The sequence below is a fragment of the Lethenteron reissneri genome, chromosome 28 (genome assembly GCF_015708825.2).
Source record: "Lethenteron reissneri isolate LAM-NWPU_2019-01 chromosome 28, ASM1570882v1, whole genome shotgun sequence".
NCBI classification, from domain to species: Eukaryota; Metazoa; Chordata; class Hyperoartia; order Petromyzontiformes; family Petromyzontidae; genus Lethenteron; species Lethenteron reissneri.
This window is the reverse complement of record NC_083806.1, coordinates 3,543,916-3,563,106: the sequence shown is the minus strand read 5'-3', so window position 1 is coordinate 3,563,106 and position 19,191 is coordinate 3,543,916. Positions and strand designations below refer to the sequence as shown.

Below are 19,191 nucleotides of genomic sequence, written 5' to 3'. Positions count from 1 at the left end.
TGCCTAACCGTTGGCAGATAAGACAGTTTTATATCACTTTCACGGGAAAGCCAATAACGTGGCGAGGCTTTCCTCAATTGGAGCGTCGTATTTTCAGAGGTCACTCACAAGAGCCCCACCTCGAGTGGCGATGTCAAAAGTCACGCAGGGCACTTGTAAAAGAGTCGGGGCGGGCAGGGTGGCCAAGGTTCACCCATGACGACTCAGCACTATAACGAGAGAGACAGAGAGAGAGAGACCTTGACTCGAAATCGCGTGGCGTGACACGGCGTGCTGTGACGGCTTTCGCCACAACAACAAAAACAACAAACATCGGGCACCACCGGCTTTGGAGGCCACGTGGCCGCATCTAGGACCACTGCCCCCCCCCACTCTCGCGACCCTGCTGCGTCGACGAGCTGTGTGTGTGCTCGCGTATTCGCCGTCCACCTCGAGGTACAATTAGCACGTGTCAAGCTTGCTTGCCGGGTGTGATATACTAATGTATACAATAATTCATCGGATTTTAAACGTTTTAAGTGCCTGGTTTTAATTCTAGATTTGAAGTTTTCGTGACTGCAAGGATTCATACTCTCTGGTTTTTTCGGTAAAGTCACGTCAAGTCACTTACGTGACTTTGCCTGATTTTAATGTGGAATCCTGCCGTTATGTTTTTGACCCAGGTCTCACTTGCAAATACTTAATACACGCACGGTTTCGATAAGCTATCACGTCGCGTTACATTCAGTACAGCCGTCTCGCGCCTCACGCAAAGTTTACGTAATGCGTGAAGATTAATTTACACTTATTTTATTTATCATGCGCGCACTAAGTTTGTATATAATGCGCTCCTCGAGCGGTGTTACGGAACGCGGCTTGCGAGTATGCCTCGGCAAGGTAAGGTCAAAGTTCAAAAGCAACGAACTTACCTTTACCCTACCTTTTACCTTACCACAATACAATCACTCGACCCTTACCTTACACCTTTAGCAAGGTAAGGTAAAAGGTCAAAAGCAACTAGTTTACCTTTACCCTACATTTTACCCTTACCCCGTACAAATTACCCGATTACAGGGTAATTACTGGGGTACTACTACACATGAAAAAGGTTTATAACAGGTAAATGCTAGGTAGAGCGCTTTATTCATATAGAATACTCTCGATGATTCCAATTTTACACGCTTACTGTTGTCGTTGTTGTCGTTTGGTGTTATCGTTGTTTTATCCTCAAATCTTGTAACTCAATTTTAACCCACTTCCCAATGTCGTGTCGACTGCAAACTTGGTATACTTATGTCATACTGATGACAATACTATATTTTATCATAAAAAATAAAAAAAGATATATTTTTAAACATTATTTTTAATATGTTATGTTTCGGCTTAAGTCTAATTGGCCACGGTCCCTTACGTTATGGCAATCTTCGGGGCCACTACCTGGGGTCGTGGAGTTCTGCCATTACTAGTACATTTCATTAAAGCGTGTTTAAAAAAAAGTTTTTTAATATTATTTATTAAATGGAAACCACGGACTGCGCCACGGAGCTTTTAGTGGTAAACAAGGCACCGTATTTACTGGGTAATACTTCGCGCTACCTTTACCCTACCGGATAATTCTTCCGAGCTACCTTTACCCTACCTTTTACCTTACCCCTTGGCATGTCGACACATTTACCTTTACCCTTTTACCCGGTAAAAAGGGTAAATTATCTTCTTGGTTCTTTCGGTAAAGTCACGTAGAAGGGAAGTAATAAAATAAAAAATAAAATAATAAAAACATATTTAAATAATAGTGAGAATTATTTTATTATGTTTTATTTTTATTATTGTATTACTTCCCTTCTACGTGACTTTACCGAAACAACCATGAAGATGAATCCCTGCAGTCACGAAAGCTTTAAATCGGAATTTAAGGGTAAATTACCTTACCTTGCCGAGACCTACTTGCGAGTCAGGCAGCAAAGTCGCGATGACGGCTGAGATGCAGCAACAGGAGGACAACAGACAAACACACAGACAAAACATCATGGGTTTTTTTTGTAACCCGTAATGAAACGGCCGTACGCCGTATGGACCTGAACACTTGATTCCCCCTGTACAAGAATAGGGGGTAAACCGTACGGGTTGACAGGTTAATTGTAACAACCACAGCAGCAGAAGTTATCCGCATGAACTTTGTGGTGTGCACGCATTTTGCCTACCAATATGTCCGGTAAAGCGTCTCACTATTTTTGTTTTCCTTTAATTTATTTCTTTAAATTAGGCTGTTACTATCTTTTAATACGTGTATGGTAGTAATGTGTACTGTAACCCAGTGAAATGTATAGACGTAAGAATGAGGTTGGAAAGCGTGCTCTTCCTAACCCCAACCATTTCCTTTATTTTTTAGGGGGAAATTTACGTTTAATTTACACGATTTTGAGTTACGCGCCTTTTTTGAAGCACACAACTTTCGCGTTAAACGAGAGGTAGCCGTATAGTACTGATGATTAGCTCTCTGATGTTTCCTCTTGTACCACGTGCTGTTCAGCATGTGCTGTCCGACGTTTCACTCTACCTGTTGCACGGCACCTCAAGGATTACTCTAACTCAGTTCAGCTCCCGAATAAAGCTCTCAGTGCTCAAAGCGAAACGTGGCACGGGCTGAACAACACAATCCGAAAACATATTGGCAGGTTATTTAGCACAACCGCGAATATGTGGGTACAGCAGGGACATGCGGTCAGGGGAGGCAGGGGAGGCAGAGCCTCACATGTCATACTCCAATGAAAATATCTGTTACGAAAAGTACAAAAAAAGAATAATAAAATAGATATTAAGATTTTCCCACTGATTTGTGTTATAAATGTCATTTCTGTACGATTCCAATAATTTTTTTTTGGCAAAATCGCCAAATTTACGGAGCTCCGCTGTAAATACAGGAAGAGAGGTGAGGCAGCGACGTGCTCAGCCTCCCCTCTGATTGCGCAACCCCTCAGTAACTGGATGGAGCGCGGGCAATACGCGCGTGCCTGTTACTATCTCAGTATGTCACCAATGTAATGTTTGTAGACCCCTTCATTTCATGTCCTCGCCTTCCATACTCCAGGTAACTTATTTCACGTATGTGTATAAAGATATTTAGGCTCGCTGGTCTCGTCATGAAACTGCAATGAAAAAGCACCAGGGGAGGCAGCTATCACATCTGCCTCACTGAGGGGGACGTGTCTAACACGCCCCTCTCAGTGAGGCAGATGTGATAGCTGCCTCCCCTGGTGCTTTTTCATTGCAGTTGAGGGGGACGTGTCTAACACGCCCCTCTCAGTGAGGCCACGCCCCCTCTCAGTGAAACCACGCCCTCTACGTGAGACCACGCCCCTTCAGTGAGGCCACGCCCCCTCTCAGTGAGACCACGCCCTCTACGTGAGGCCACGCCCCTTCAGCGAGGCCACGCCCCCTCTCAGTGAGGACACGCCCCCTCTCCGTGAGGCCACGCCCCCCTCTGTGTGTGAATCTGACACTAGCCAGTGCCTCCCCGCACGTCACTGGTGTGCGGTAGTAAAATACTGACTGAACTTTGTGAACCGTTTAAAAGAGCACGTTGTTCTCTGTGTGCTCTTGTGTAATGCAGCGTGGCTCGGGCCAGGTGTCTCAGCGGTAGAGAGCACGGTCCGCAATCGAAACGTTGTGAATTCAAATCCTGGTTGGGAGTGGCCTCAGCCCCATCATTCCTTCCTCCGAGCTATACAAAATTAGGAACCGTCGTGGAGAAGTCAACAGTGGTTGTCTTATTGAGAGCTTCACTCTTGGCATAAAAACGTGGAATTTCCTCCACCGGCTCAAGGCTACTAGCAGTAGATGAACACCGCCTTTCGTGCTCATTTGACCCGGAATTCACTTGGAAAGCTGCGGCATCCACCTCTTTGCAGCCGTCTGCACGTGAAGGTGAACTCGGCTCGAGCAGGTGCGTGACCCTCGCTGTGGTACAAGCGATGGCCCGTGACGGACAGGTGTTCGTGGTGCTGGGAGGCTCGGGGTTTTTGGGCGAGTGGGTGGTGCGTCTGCTGCTGGAGAAGATGGGCGACTCGCTGAGCGAGGTGCGGGTCTTCGACTCAGTGGTGCGGGACGACATGCGCGCCTTGGCGAGCGGTACGTAGGCAATGTCTTTGCCACAATTTCTGAAATCTCCGCTTCAAAAGAGAGGCCCGATTCTAGATTTGAAGCTTTCGTGACTGCAAGGATTCATATTCTTAGGTTTTTTCGGTAAAGTCACGTAGGTAAAAAATCAAAATTAATAAAAATAAAATAAAGATCACGACGTTTCGGAGGCAACACAAGTCTCCGTCATCAGGTGGGACCGTCACAGCCAGATTTGCTGCCAGATTAGCTGCATCACTTGATGCAGCTAATCTGGCTGTGACGGTCCCACCTGATGACGGAGACTTGTGTTGCCTCCGAAACGTCGTGATCTTTATTTTATTTTTGTTAATTTTGATGTTTTACCTACGTGACTTTACCGAAAAAACCTAAGAATAAGAGAGGCCCGAGTCAAATGCTAAGTATATCGACACGGTGCAAATAGGACAGGTACAATCCCATAATTGTATTTATAATAACCACATCCTTTTTTTTATTTTAGTCCGTGTGAAGTGTCTCTTGATTTTAGGGTTGTCACCTGTCCTGATTTTCCCAGGATCATCCTCTCATTGATGTAGCTGTACTGGGAAATCTCTGGGGTTTTTTCAGTTTCATAATCATTCATCACTCAAGACAACGTGCAGGTCCGTCCTGTTTTGGTCGGATCGGAACGTGTCAAAGAGCTTGTCCACGGAGGAGATGGAGCGATTAAATCAGTTCGTGTGCAGGCGCTATCTGGATTGTTACATCGCAGGATCGTGAACGGTGGCGGTGGCTTGGGGAGTCCTTCATCCAGCAGTGTCTTGATCATGGCTGATGACGATGCATTTGCATTTGATTAAGCTCACTGCTGGCACGTCGTGCTGGTGTGGCGCTGCAGGCCCGTGCAAGCTGACGCTGATCAAGGGAGACATCACGGATTTCGAGCAGCTGGCGGCGGTCGTGCGCGGAGCTCACGCTGTTATCCACTCAATCAGCATCATCGATTTCATTAACATCGTACCCAAGGAGCGCATGCAACGCGTCAACGTGGGCGGTGAGTTCGCGCAACCGGTTCCATGTCACGGCGTGGGACAGTTGCAACAACGGTGGTTTATTAAATCAACCCCTGCCCCACCGTAGCCAGGTTGTGTGTAGTGGGGTAAAGTATGCGTACTCCCACCTCTTACAAGACATCTGGCAGATTAACTCTAGAGCGCCCTCTAGCGGAGGCCCTTCCATCAGCAGTGCAGTGAGCGAGAAATTGCATGGCTACACCTTTAATTTTATTGCAGATGTGAGAATGTTCATCTAGTGCCCATTGTCGCGGGCGATGACGGCCACGCACAGCCGGCTGTGCTCATGGCCAAGCAGGGACCGCGCATTAACAACTGCGTGGCGCGTGTGTGGTGGCGCAGGCACACAGAACGTGGTGCGTGCATGCGTGCAGGAGAGCGTGCCGATCCTGGTGTACACGAGCAGCACCGAGGTGGTGGGGCCCAACAAGCGATTCGATCCCTTCTTCCGGTGAGCTGACTGTCGGCACGGGGCAGCACCACCTGCGCAGGGCACTGGGGTCCTGCTTGCCCAATCGCAGGCCGGTGCTGCTTTACCTTGTGCCGCACAGGGACAGCTGTCACTTGTTTCTGCTTTTGCGTGTCTGGGTGCAGCTCATCACCGGGGGCAAGCTGAGCACCCCTTAGGCAGGGATCGACAAGCAAAATAACAAGAAGAGCCATTTTTTGTGTCTCAATGTATATATGAATAAACATTTTCAGTCCATCAGCCTATTTGACTCTCCAAATAATCATGATCCGGCCAACGTCTTCATAGCATTTGACGAAATGTGGAATTGTTCTCCGATGTTTCTGAGCTCACGCTGTCTTGTGCTGCATTCACAGAGGAAACGAAGACACCCCATACAAAGTGTCGCACAACAATTTGTACTCCAGCACCAAATGTGAGGCCGAGAAGATCGTCCTGAGCGCCAACGGCACCAAGGTTAGCGGACTGGCGCAGCGCTGCCGCCACCGCGAGTGCCGCATCTGACACGGGGAACTCTACGCATCCCCAAACAGCATCTCTCATCTTGAGTTTAAAACGAGTCACAATAATGCATAAAAAGCGAACCACTTCTGTGCGTATGCAAAACATCCGTTTGCCATTTTCTGAAGAAGTGCATTGTGGTCCTCTTCTTGGCCGAGGTCACCATCAGTTCAAATATGAGCAAATGTGGCCGACAAGACAGGCAGCAGCAGTGATGCATTGAAAGAAAAACTGTGAATTGGATTCGTCCTGATTATAATTCATCAGTAAAGTTTAGTCAACAATGCTCACTGCTACAAAATATGCCTCTGGAAACCGTATATTGTACATATATATTCTGTCAGGATGGGTTTTTATCATCATTTACAGATATCTCGTCGTGTCGTATGTTTTTTCCGCTGTGTCCTTGAGCCAGGGGTGGAAATGTTCAGTGGTGGGAAAGACAATCTGAATCAGACTTAGTTTCAGAAGGAGCCAGGGACAAGTGTTGTAGTGGCAGGCAGTGTATATATCTACACAGATATACAGAGATGCATAATTCGCAAGTATCCGTCCATCAAGATTCTGTATGTCGCAAACGGTACATGGGAGGAATCGTGCATAAAACTGCGTAAAATGTCTGCGAAAATGCGTAACAAATACGTATGACACTGCTTTATTTATAAGGAATGTGTTGCTGAATCAGGAAAACTTTATTTGTGATTCAAGGCTCGCGTCCGCTGATCGTTCTACCGCTGAGCCCTGTGGCCACATTACATTTAAAGATAATCTAACTGCAGTTGCTTTAGCTGAACACGCAAATAAAAGCATGACAAGAACGTCACAGGGAACCACTGAAAACTACAAAGATTAATGTTGAAGACACTTCTTCGATGAGAGACAGCCAATCATTGCAGAACAAGAAGAGAAAAGTCTTGAGATGGGTTTTGCGAAGAGGAAGGACTTAGACTTGAACAGGGGCAAGGGGCTAGCAGAGTTTCCGAGCGCAAGGCAGCAGCAGAGAAGGAGCAATCTCCCATTGAAAGACGATTGACCGAGGGTTTTGATGGAAGGCCTCAGTTGCTGGAACGGAGAGCCCATGAAGGGGAGGAGAGTGTGGGGAGAGGCGATGGGTGGGGACAGATTCGTGGAGGAGTTTGAAGACGGCGATATAAAAGATTATTCGTGATTTGATTCAGAGCCAGTTGAGGGATTTGAGGATTGGGATGAGGTCTTGTTTGTGTGTGGCCATGTCTCTATGAATTAGTATATGACTCTAACCAGTCATTGTGGTAAACGGTTGCAAGGCTACACGGAGGGGAGGGAGGAAATCTATGTTTCTGCTTTTGCGTGTCTGGGTGCAGCTCATCGCCGGGGGCAAGCTGAGCACCTGTGCTATCCGCCCGTCGGGCATTTATGGGGAGAAGCACGACTCGCTCGAGCAGGCCTACAGGCGTGCACAAAAGAAAAGAGGGGTGGTCATTCGCGTCTCGCCCACGAACTCGGAGCATGGGCGCGTGTACGTAGGTGCGTAATGCATACACTCTGGTTTCCAATTCTTCCTCCATTATAGTATTGCGATGTGGTTGTAATGTCTCGACTAACTGGATAGCACGAAAATAGTTGGGGGTGAAAATGTTTCACGTCTATTTTCCATGTGTGCCACGAGCTGGGAGGTGACACGGTTGCATGGGTCCTGGTGCAAGGAATGAACCTGTTCAAAACGTGGAACACCTCAAAAGTGTTCATGGGTCTCCCTCCTACTCGACTTGCTCCCCCAGCACAATGTTGCCAGACCCTCCTCACAAAATCGATCCGGCACATGTACTCCTTTGATACGGGGAAGCGATCGCGTCAAAAATGGAGGGTTCCGTGTGACAACTCGGGTAACGTGGGGATGGTGGTTCTGCTGTCTGCACAGGTAACGTGGCGTGGATGCACGTGATGGCTGCACAGGCCCTGGAGAAGAAGCCCCAGACGGTGGGTGGCCAGGTCTACTACTCGTGTGACGAGTCGCCCTTCATGAGCTACACTGACTTCAACATGGAGTTTTTCTCCGAGCTGGGCTTCCGCGTAAGCGGAGAGCGGATGATTCTGCCGTACTATGTCTTCTACCTATTGGCGATACTGCAGGAGGTTTTGCAAGTAAGTACAGTCGGTTGGTTCCTATTACACTTGTCTAAAAAATCGCCGGCACTCATCCCTTCTCTCTTTCAGGGAAATTCTGGAATTCGCCCAGCTGCTGCTGTCACTGGTTACAATAAAAAAACACACACGCGCACTCGCCCGTTTCCGCCAGATCTGTCTGGGTCATATTTTCGCAGCCGACAAAATGCATCTCGTGCACCTCTCTACGCGTGCGAGCAACCCAACACAAAGTTCTAAATTATTGACTGTCGGCTGTGCGTGATGGTGTAGAGTTGCCAGTTTGTGGATGGATCGCATACAAGTAGCTCAAATGGTAGACTAATAAGACGTGAGAATCGATAAGATTTTTGCTTTTTAGTAAAATTTTGATTGTCTATTGTTTATACTGCATTCTTTTTGAACATTGTATTTGGTCTGCAATCACTTCCTGATTATCTTAAACTCCCCTTTGTTCTGGCGACTCGAGATGTACCGCATGGGAGAAGCGATATAAATAATACACGATGATGATGTTCCAGGTGGTGCTGGGGCCACTGACGGGCTTCAAGCCATTTCTGAACCGCTACATGCTGAATTCCCTCATCTCCACGTTTACCGTGAGCTCCGACAAAGCAAGCCGCCACTTCAACTACGAGCCACTCTACAGCTGGGCCGAGTGCCGCCAGCGCACCGTGGCATGGCTGCGGGCCTTGCCCGTTGCCGCTACGCCAACCCCACCGCACTGACCCCACAACACCGCACTCACTCAACTGAAATCATTATGCTAACCCGACCTCACCACACTGACCAATACGCTAAATGGGGTAAGGGTGATGTGTAAGGAGAGTACTGTATATGGGTTTCAACCGCTCAACAATAGCTACCAGGTGCTGAATTCACAAAAATCCCTCATTCTGCAGTGGACAGTGTCTCTTGTATTAGCAATGAACACCATATGCTCAGTGTTGAAAGCTTTTTAGTGAAACTCTGGCAGAATTCAGAAATAAGATATGGAGCAACCGACATCCTTCTCCCGCACATCCGATTCGCACGGATGGCTACATATGGCGTGAAAGAAGTTGAACTTACCATACATATATCTACCGAGTATAAACCACATACACACACAGAAATAATCAAAATCTAATTTTATTAAAACATTCAAAATCACAGGCACTTAAAGGTTTTGCTTTTTAGTGTATATTTCTTACGAATAATGGCATTGAGCAAATTTATATATAAAGGAAAATATATCGTGTGTGATTGTCCAGCTTTGCATTTTCAAAGGTAAACCGTATCAATTATGAAATGTAGATGCTTAAGCCAGAGCAAGGTAAGGCACATATAGGACGAGATGAAACCTCATCCCCATTACTTAAGAGGTAGCTCATTAATACTGTTCCCTGTACCTTTGCGATCTGAGAAACACAAACATTAAAGTGACTGAAAGGTATAGAAAATCAATGATATGGAAATTTTAAAAATCATTACATTATAAAATAAAGACGGAAAGCAAGCATGCATCACAGATTAAGAAAACATTTTTAACTCGCTGTGTTATTACTGAATTCGGCTCCGATGCAGCACTGTGTAACGCAGAGTTACTTTGCCACGTACTTCAAGCCAAATTAATTCTGGCCGTGATCAGTCACTAACTCTGATATGTCGCTCCATTGCATTGAACGTATGAAGGCAGGTTTGGCCACAACTAATTTTTAAGTAGTACAAACACTTTATTCTGGTTCGTGCTAAAGATTTCCTATCTCACGTAAAAAGTCAAATCGCAATATCTCTTCGTCACTGGGGTTTATGAGACGATTGCACTTTTACTGAAAATCAAACTACACAGCATGTGGTATGTGAATCGGGGGTGGGGTCTTAATGCCTCATGGATATCGCTGTGGTTTTCCCACTAATAGCCCCCACATTCGTCCGGCTAGAAGGCATAGTTGCGCCTAGCGGAGGGTGTGGTTGCGCTGGAGGAGGGTGGTGATGGTGACCCCCCATTGCCAGCAGAGTATGTAGCTGCCCCCCGCACGGCATTTTCACCCAGGACACCCGTCTCTCGGGATACCTTCAGCGAAAAGTCGACCACTGGGTAGCCCTGCAACAACACAGCAAATAGCATCAACCACTGTGCTCTTGGGCAGATGGATGAATCTATTCTATTTTATTATGTTTTATTTTTATTATTTTATTACTTCCCTTCTACGTGACTTTACCGAAAGAACCAAGAAGATGAATCTATTCTACTTTGTAGAATGACTCTGCAACATCTCTGCAATTCAACCAGGCACGCATAATACAATAAAGAGGAAGAAACAACATGCATATACACGGATTCTGTAACGCTTGCCAAAATGTGTTTTTGCTTTGGTGTATTTAATTCGCGATAACATTACGTTGTGAGCTATACAAGACTAGGTCACACGGCACATGACATGATGTCACAAGACTGGAGCAATTTGGGCTATTTTATATTGGGTAAGTCCCAATCAGGGGAGGCAGAGCCTCACCCGTCATACTCAAATGAAAATAGCTGTTACGAAAAATAGTAATAAAATTAAGATGATTCCACTGATCTGTATTATAAATGGAATTTGTATGATTCCAAGCATTTTTAGAGTAAAAAATCGCAAATATGCAGAGATCCGCTGCAAATACAGGGTGAGATGAGAGGTGAGGCAGCGACGAGCTCAGCCTCCCCTCTGATTGCGCAATCCCTCAGAAACTGGATGGAGCGCGGGCAATAAGCGCGTGCCCGTTACTATCGCTCTGCATGTCACCAATGTAATGTTTGTAGACCCCTTCATTTCTTGTCCTCACCTTCCATAGTTTCAGTATGTATATAAAGATATTTAGGCTCGCTGGTCTCGTCATAAAACTGCAATGAAAAAGTACCAGGGGAGGCAGCTATCACATCTGCCTCACTGAGGGGGGTGTATCCGACACACCCCCCTCAGTGTGTAAATCTGGCTCTGATACTAGCCAGTGCCTCCCCAGCCATTGACCTCACCGCACGTCACTGGTCCCGATTAACAACAAAACTTTACACTCATATGTAATTTATATTCGTTCATCTTTTTAAGAGTTAGTGACCTCATATGACTAATAGCCGGACAGAACTCATGCATGAACGCTTTCAACCTTAGTTGGAAAAAATGGGCAATGACACATTAGCAAAAAATACATACATTCGTAGTTCATGACACCTTATGACAGAAAAAAATTAATTAACTGATGTTATTTAGGTCCTTCATTCAGAGCAGCTAACCATAAACACTGCAAGAATGGAAAATATAGCAACGTCGTGGATGTTACCACAAGCACATAAGGCTACAATCTTTAGGTCGTCAGCTGGCATGGGTTACCTGCGTGAGGGAACCCAGCGACACGATGTCCACGCTGGGTCCGAGGTAGCGCAGCAGGTTCTCATCCGTTACGCCCCCACTCGCCTCCACCACCACCCCTGGAAACTCGCTCTTCAGTGTCTGCGCGTGCGTGTGCAGCATCTGCCACCATCGTCGATAAACCATGTGCTTAGGGTTAGGAAACCAGAACTATTGGTTGAATCTTGACTTAAAGCTTTCGTGACTGCAAGAATTCATATTCTTTAGGTCTTTCGGTAAAGCCACGTAGATAGAAAAATAATAATAAAAATATCACGACGTTTCCATTGCAACACAAGCAATCATCATCAAGTGACGATTGCTTGTGTTGCGATCGTGATATTTTTATTTTTATTATAATTTTTCTATCTACGTGGCTTTACCGAAAGACCCAAAGAATAATAACTATTGGTTGCTTATAAAATTCGTTGCAGCAAATTGGTAGGTCAACTAGTGATAAGCATTTAACAAAAAAATCTACATATAAAAAAAATGTTTAAGCTACTGCTGTTTGATAAATTAATATAAACCACGTCCCCGTTTTAATAGTCCCATTAATTGCCTCCTGCGTGGACACAAAGACACTGAACAGGCGGCGTGCTGCTGTGTGATATGGAGCTGTGCGATACTAACGGGTGGAGCAACGTTATCCAGCATGATGACATCCGCCCCCGCCCGGGCTGCCTCCCGCCCCTCCTCCAGTGTGCGACACTCAACCTCCACCTTCAGGCTGAATCCACCAACGCGCTTCGCATCACGCACGGCCTGCACGCGACCACACGTTTCAAGTCTTTAACATCCCACACACAAGTCAACATTGGCCCACTCACCAGTCCATACATCCACACGTCCACAGTTACCTGTGTTATCCCGCCAGACGACCACACATGGTTGTCCTTGAGCATGATCATGGAGGAGAGGTCATATCGGTGAGTGGCAGCACCGCCCACCAGCAGCGCGTGTTTCTCCACCAAGCGGAATCCCGGCGTCGTCTTGCGCGTTCCCGCAACCTGGCCGGCCCAGCCCGCCGCTCGTGCCGTCTCGCAGGCCCTCCGCGCCGCCGTGGCCACTCCGCTGGCACGGGCCAGACAGTTGAGTGCGGGTCGCTCTGCCAGGAGGAGGTGCCGCGCCTTGCCGGTGACCACCGCAACGCGACACGGTGCCTCGCCGGCATGCCTGGACAAGCATTAATGAGCCAATGTGGTATTCTGACCTTAATAGTTTAGCTTAAACTGAACCATGTAGCGTCAGCTGAGCCAGACCCAGTTTTCTTAAGGGTCCACGTCATGCATTCCAATAAAGAAAGAATATATTTTTTGCTTTTCCATTAAAAATGCTGTAAAAACGGTACACTTCATGTTTGCCATATTCCAGGGAATGTGACCCCACTAGTATTTCGCAACCAAGAACCACATATAAAAAAGTTACCTCTGTTTTTTTGCCTTGATAAGATATTTTATAAATGTACAGTCTATTGCACAATGCTAAAAATGTAAAAATCCAAATTCGGCATGAAGTTGTAACACGGCTGCTTTCAGTGCGATGCATTGAAATATCAATGCATTGCTCTACCCCGCAGCGGGTGTGACATAAACATGAATGCCCTATAACAGCGTGATGCACCCATACCTGTCAACCCATACAGTTTACCTGTATTCTTACCAAGGGAAATTGAGTTTTCACGTTCATACGGTGTACAGCCGTTTAAATATGGGCAAAATATTGTTTTTGCCTATTTGTATTTCTCTCTTGTAATAGGACTTTTTAGGATGAACGTTGAGATGTATAAGGGCACTGGGTGACCGATAAGGTCTGAATTGGTCTGTAATAAGGTAGGGGCACTGATCAGCACAGGTGTGTGCACCGTACCGTAGCAGCATGTCCCCGTCGTGGTAGAACCACTCGACGTTGCAGCCCAGCTCATGAAACACGGCCTGGAAGAATGGTGCCCCAGCCAACACGCCGGGCGTCTTGCACAGCAGCACGGCGCGCTCGTCGCGCTCGCCCACCACCAGCCCTCCGTAGTCGAAGGCAGGCGAGTCCTCCCGCAGCCACGCACGCGCCAGGTCGCTCAGCGAGGCCGGTGGCAGAAGGTGGGACAGGTCGGCCATGGAATTCATCCTCCCCGGGGGAGCTCCACACTTTGCACGTGGCAGCGGCGAGGACGGCAGCGATGACCTGATATGGACGCGGTGGTGACCTGAGAAATATAGTTCACGGAGTTTTAACCATATGACCCCATACCAGAGGTCGCAAACGGGTTTTGATTCCTTACCCGTACCCGTACCCGGCCGCACCAGGGTCGCAAACGGGTACCCGTACCCTACCCAATACCCAGCTACCCGTACCCGGCCGGGTATCGGGTAGGGTACGGGTACCCGATTGCGACCTCTGCCCCATACATCATGTATATTCATGGTTTAGCGGCGGTGCACTGCGCTACGAATCCACAGCAACTTGAATTTGATTCCTGGCCATGGCTAACATCAGTGGCAAGTGAATGCAGAACCGGTCCTCGCCACCCCCTTCAACAACCCGCATTGACCATCGTGTAGAGTCGTATGGTCAAACAATCCCCATGAGTAACGCAGTGGAGGGAGGCCTTCAATCAATAGTGGGTTGACAGAGAACTGTAAATGACTAATGTTTAACCCATAAATACAAGATGACATTTTTAAAAGCGCTAAGTAATCCACCTCGACATCTTTACTCCGACATTTCTCGTACGGTACTTTGTTTGCACGTTACTTTCACGTGTGATGCAACACTGGTTATACAATGTTATATTCTTAATGTCGACATTTACAGCCGCTGGTGTAAAACGATTACACCATCCTTATATAACACTCAGACAAACTGAAAGCGGTTAGATTTACGAGCCGTGCTAGGGTCACGGACAGGATTATCATCTGGGTTACGGTCTAGGGTGAGGGTTAAAGATTTGGTGAGGGGTTAAGGTGAGTTTTAGCTAGATAATAGAAGTCAGAATCAGGAACTGTGAAAGTGTTAAGGGTAGTGTTAGTGTCATGGTTAGGAGTTAGGGTCAGAGCTTTTGGTTAGGGTCTGAGTCAAGCGATTCTTTATGAGAGGTTTAATGTTAGAGTTCAGTGATGATGAGGGTTAGGGGCAACATTGGGGTCATGGTATGGGTCAGACGGAGTAAGATCTCGGCCTCCCCGCGACCTTCCCTGGACAATGAAGGAGATCAGCGCAATGCCCCCCACGGTCTGGCCAAGCTAAGGGCCCGAAGGTCACACAGTAAGAATGAGTGTCGTTAGGTGAGGTAAGAGGGTGGAGGGTGAGGGCCACTGGGCGAGGGCCACTGGGCGAGGTGGAGGTGAGGGATTGGAGGTGAGGTGAGGGGGACCTTGAGTGAGGTTACGGGTAAATGTGAGCAGAGATTTTCATGCGTGAATGGAAAAGACCCCGGTGAGGATGAGGTCCCCCGGTTGGGAGTAAAGGTGAGGGCGACAGGGGTGAGGGCGACAGGGGTTGAGGTGGTGAGGACGACAGGGGTTGAGGGGGTGAGGGCGACAGGGGTTGAGGGGGTGAGGGACCCTGCCTGGGTGAAGCGTGGTACGGTGGTGTGGGCCGCGGTGAGAGGTACAGACGGGGGTGAGGAGTGGTGAGCGTTTGGGGAGAAGAAAGACTGTACCGTGCAAGTAAAGGTGAGGGTACCGGTGGGAGATGGAGGTGAGGAGTAAAGATGAAGTCCCCAGGTGAGTAGCGGGGAGGAAGCCTGGGCAGGGGTAAGGGCCGCGGTGAGGAGTCGAGATGGGTGTGAGTGGTGAGGGTTAGAGGGCGAGGAGTGGTGAGGGTTAGAGGGTGAGTGTTAGAGTGTGAGTGGTGAGTGTGAGGAGTGGTGAGGGTTAGAGGGTGAGGAGTGGTGAGGGTGACGAGTGGTGAGGGTGACGAGTGGTGAGGTTTAGAGGGTGAGTGGTGAGGGTGAGGGTTAGAGTGTGAGGAGTGGTGAGGGTTAGAGGGTGAGTGGTGAGTGTTAGAGTGTGAGTGGTGAGTGTGAGGAGTGGTGAGGGTTAGAGGGCGAGGAGTGGTGAGTGTTAGAGTGTGAGTGGTGAGTGTGAGGAGTGGTGAGGGTTAGAGGGTGAGGAGTGGTGAGGGTGACGAGTGGTGAGGGTGACGAGTGGTGAGGGTGACGAGTGGTGAGGTTTAGAGGGTGAGTGGTGAGGGTGAGGGTTAGAGTGTGAGGAGTGGTGAGGGTTAGAGGGTGAGTGGTGAGTGTTAGAGTGTGAGTGGTGAGGGTTAGAGGGCGAGGAGTGGTGAGGGTTAGAGGGTGAGTGGTGAGTGTTAGAGTGTGAGTGGTGAGTGTGAGGAGTGGTGAGGGTTAGAGGGCGAGGAGTGGTGAGGGTTAGAGGGTGAGTGTTAGAGTGTGAGTGGTGAGTGTGAGGAGTGGTGAGGGTTAGAGGGTGAGGAGTGGTGAGGGTGACGAGTGGTGAGGGTGACGAGTGGTGAGGTTTAGAGGGTGAGTGGTGAGGGTGAGGGTTAGAGTGTGAGGAGTGGTGAGGGTTAGAGGGTGAGTGGTGAGTGTTAGAGTGTGAGTGGTGAGTGTGAGGAGTGGTGAGGGTTAGAGGGCGAGGAGTGGTGAGTGTTAGAGTGTGAGTGGTGAGTGTGAGGAGTGGTGAGGGTTAGAGGGCGAGGAGTGGTGAGTGTTAGAGTGTGAGTGGTGAGTGTGAGGAGTGGTGAGGGTTAGAGGGTGAGGAGTGGTGAGGGTGACGAGTGGTGAGGGTGACGAGTGGTGAGGTTTAGAGGGTGAGTGGTGAGGGTGAGGGTTAGAGTGTGAGGAGTGGTGAGGGTTAGAGGGTGAGTGGTGAGTGTTAGAGTGTGAGTGGTGATGGTTAGAGGGCGAGGAGTGGTGAGGGTTAGAGTGTGAGTGGTGAGTGTGAGGAGTGGTGAGGGTTAGAGGGCGAGGAGTGGTGAGGGTTAGAGGGTGAGTGTTAGAGTGTGAGTGGTGAGTGTGAGGAGTGGTGAGGGTTAGAGGGTGAGGAGTGGTGAGGGTGACGAGTGGTGAGGGTGACGAGTGGTGAGGTTTAGAGGGTGAGTGGTGAGGGTGAGGGCTAGAAGTTGAGGAGTGGTGAGGGTGAGAAGTGGTGAGTGTGAGGAGTGGGGAGGAGTGGTGAGGATTAGAGAGTGAGTGGTGAGAGCTACAAGGTGAGGATTGGTGAGGGTTAGAGTGGTGAGGTGTGGTGAGGAGTGGTGAGTATCTGGTGAGTATCTGGTGAGGAGTGGTGAGTGGTGAGGAGTGGTGAGTGGTGAGGGGGAGGAGTGGTGAGTATCTGGTGAGGAGTGGTGAGTGGTGAGGGGGAGGAGTGGTGAGTATCTGGTGAGGAGTGGTGAGCTGCTGGTGGTACCGCTCTGGTGAGGGTTAGAGTGTGAGTGGTGAGGAGTGGTGAGGAGTAGTGAGGGTGAGGAGTGGTGAGGGTGAGGAGTGGTGAGTATGTGGTGAGTATCTGGTGAGGAGTGGTGAGTAGTGGTGAGTATGTGGTGAAGAGTGGTGAGTAGTGGTGAGTATGTGGTGAGGAGTGAGGGTGAGTAGTGGTGAGTAGTGGTGAGGAGTGGTGAGTAGTGGTGAGTATGTGGTGAGGAGTGAGGGTGAGTAGTGGTGAGTATGTGGTGAGGAGTGGTGAGCTGCTGGTGGTACCGTTCTGCTCGCAGGAACCGGCGCTGGGTCCCCTCCACGAAGCGGCCACGACTGCTGCTGGAGGCGCGGCGAGGCGTTACCACAACAGAGGATTCCCCTCCAGATCCTAAAGTTTTCACGGGCTGCCGGTAATCTGTGTTTGTTTAAAGCTCCCTTTGGTTTTACACTCGAAGTTATGTATCTGTGCCTATAAAAATTACAAGTATTATTTTTTTTTTAAACGCTAAGAGCAATTTTTTTTAATCGTTAATTGATCGTTCGAGGGGCTGCCTGATTACAGTAAAACCTTGGATTGCGAGCATAATTCGTTCCGGAAACGTGTTTGTAATCCAAATCACTCGTATATCAAAGCACTCGTATATCAAAGCACTCGTACATCAGTTGTGATCACGTGACGCTCGGCAGACAAAGCGTATACACGCACTACTCGTATTGCAAGACCTCGCTCGTTTATCAAATTCATATTTATTTAAAAAAAATTGCTCGTCTTGCAAAACACTCGCAATCCAAGGTTTTACTGTACTTTGTTATGTAACACCGTGTGAGTTTTGTGTTAAAAGTCAACATTTTAACTTAAGATGTACAGACTATCTTTTTAACAGTTATGTTACGGTAAAATAGAGGTTAAGAGACGGGATTTGGCAGCACTTGTGCAACGGAAGAAGCAGTGCAGACAGCACGACATTAACCAGACAGAACGCAATTGATAATTAATTTATTACATGAACCATAAGCCCCCGGCTCTCGCATAAGGGGCCGTCCATAAATGACGTCACGCGATTTTTGACTATTCTTTACCCCCCCCCCCCCCATCGTCACACGGCGTCACAAACAGTCAGACCCCCCCTCCTCAAATATGACGTCACAAAGCTCTGCCCCTCCTCAAATATGACGTCACAAAGTTCTGCCCCCCCCCCCCCCCCCCGAAAATAAAACATGCTTCAAATCGCTTTAAACTATTGTCATTGTAGTGCGTATTTAATGTGGCGCTGCACTCTGATGTTGTAGGAGAAAACATTTAAAAGTCCATTTAATTAAGTAGAACGTGTTGTCTATATTTATTTAAAGTTGCGCATTTTCATGTGACGTCACATTTCTCAACCCCACCCCCCTCGTCACACATCGTCACAAATGTCTGACCCCCCCCCCCCCCCCCCTAGGTGCGTGACGTCAATTATGGACGGCCCCTAATTATGATTTGGGCTTCCGTTTATTCTGGACCCTGGAGGTCCCGCCATAAGGTTCATTTTATTCATATCGCCACGATTCACCGCGACAAGCCAAACGTGACCCGGTTAATATTCGTGAAGCGAATCAATCACAAACAGTGTCGAGCTAATGTAGAATGCAGCTTACCGGTTCAAAATCCGTGCCTCGTGGGGTTGTTCGGAGGGTCCAATGTCTGATCACCATTGCCTGATCTTAAATAATTATAATAATAAATAATAATTCTCAGAAATAATTATAAAAATAAATCATTATCATTACATACCTGTCAACCCATACGGTCTAAACCCGTATTCTTGTACAGGGAAATTTAGTTTTCAGGTCCATACGGCGCATAGCCGTTTCAATACGGGCAAAACAATGTTTTGCTGTCTATTTGTTTGTGTTTCTCTCTCGTGATGGGACTTTGTAGGCTGAACAATGAGATTGATAAGGGCCCGAGGTAACCAATAATGTCTTAATTGGCCTGTGATAAGGTAGGCACTGACCAGGGGTTGACAGGTGTGTTTTAGACATTGTAGTGTGTAGAGGAATCATGCTTCTTAGGAAAGAGCCGAGCTGAGTCTCAAGACTCCCTTTGGCAGGATGATCCTGCATTTGGGGATGTTTGGCCACCTCCTCTGGTGAAAAACGCTTAAAGGTCCGCACGGACGGGTTGTCGAACCCGCCATCTCATGTCCACAGTGCGACACC

At 48.1% G+C, this 19,191-nt stretch overlaps 2 protein-coding genes across 2 annotated transcripts; one reads left to right on the top strand and one right to left on the bottom strand.

The window, feature by feature from the left end:
* Positions 1-292: 292 nt before the first annotated feature.
* HSD3B7 (hydroxy-delta-5-steroid dehydrogenase, 3 beta- and steroid delta-isomerase 7) lies at positions 293-9,484 on the top strand. The gene is made up of 8 exons (XM_061561900.1): positions 293-435; positions 3,888-4,107; positions 4,976-5,131; positions 5,493-5,601; positions 5,976-6,075; positions 7,464-7,626; positions 8,021-8,244; positions 8,766-9,484. Exons 2-8 carry the CDS (start codon positions 3,951-3,953, stop codon positions 8,970-8,972), a joined length of 1,116 nt encoding a protein of 371 aa, XP_061417884.1. The 5' UTR covers positions 293-435; positions 3,888-3,950; the 3' UTR covers positions 8,973-9,484.
* Positions 9,360-17,370, bottom strand: QPRT (quinolinate phosphoribosyltransferase). Its single transcript, XM_061561905.1, has 6 exons — positions 17,272-17,370; positions 13,485-13,815; positions 12,476-12,791; positions 12,249-12,380; positions 11,598-11,738; positions 9,360-10,330 (listed from the first exon to the last, which is right to left on the bottom strand). The coding sequence occupies exons 2-6, from the start codon at positions 13,733-13,735 to the stop codon at positions 10,163-10,165; spliced, it is 1,008 nt and encodes a 335-aa protein (XP_061417889.1). The 5' UTR covers positions 13,736-13,815; positions 17,272-17,370; the 3' UTR covers positions 9,360-10,162.
* Between the last annotated feature and the right edge of the window lie 1,821 nt (positions 17,371-19,191).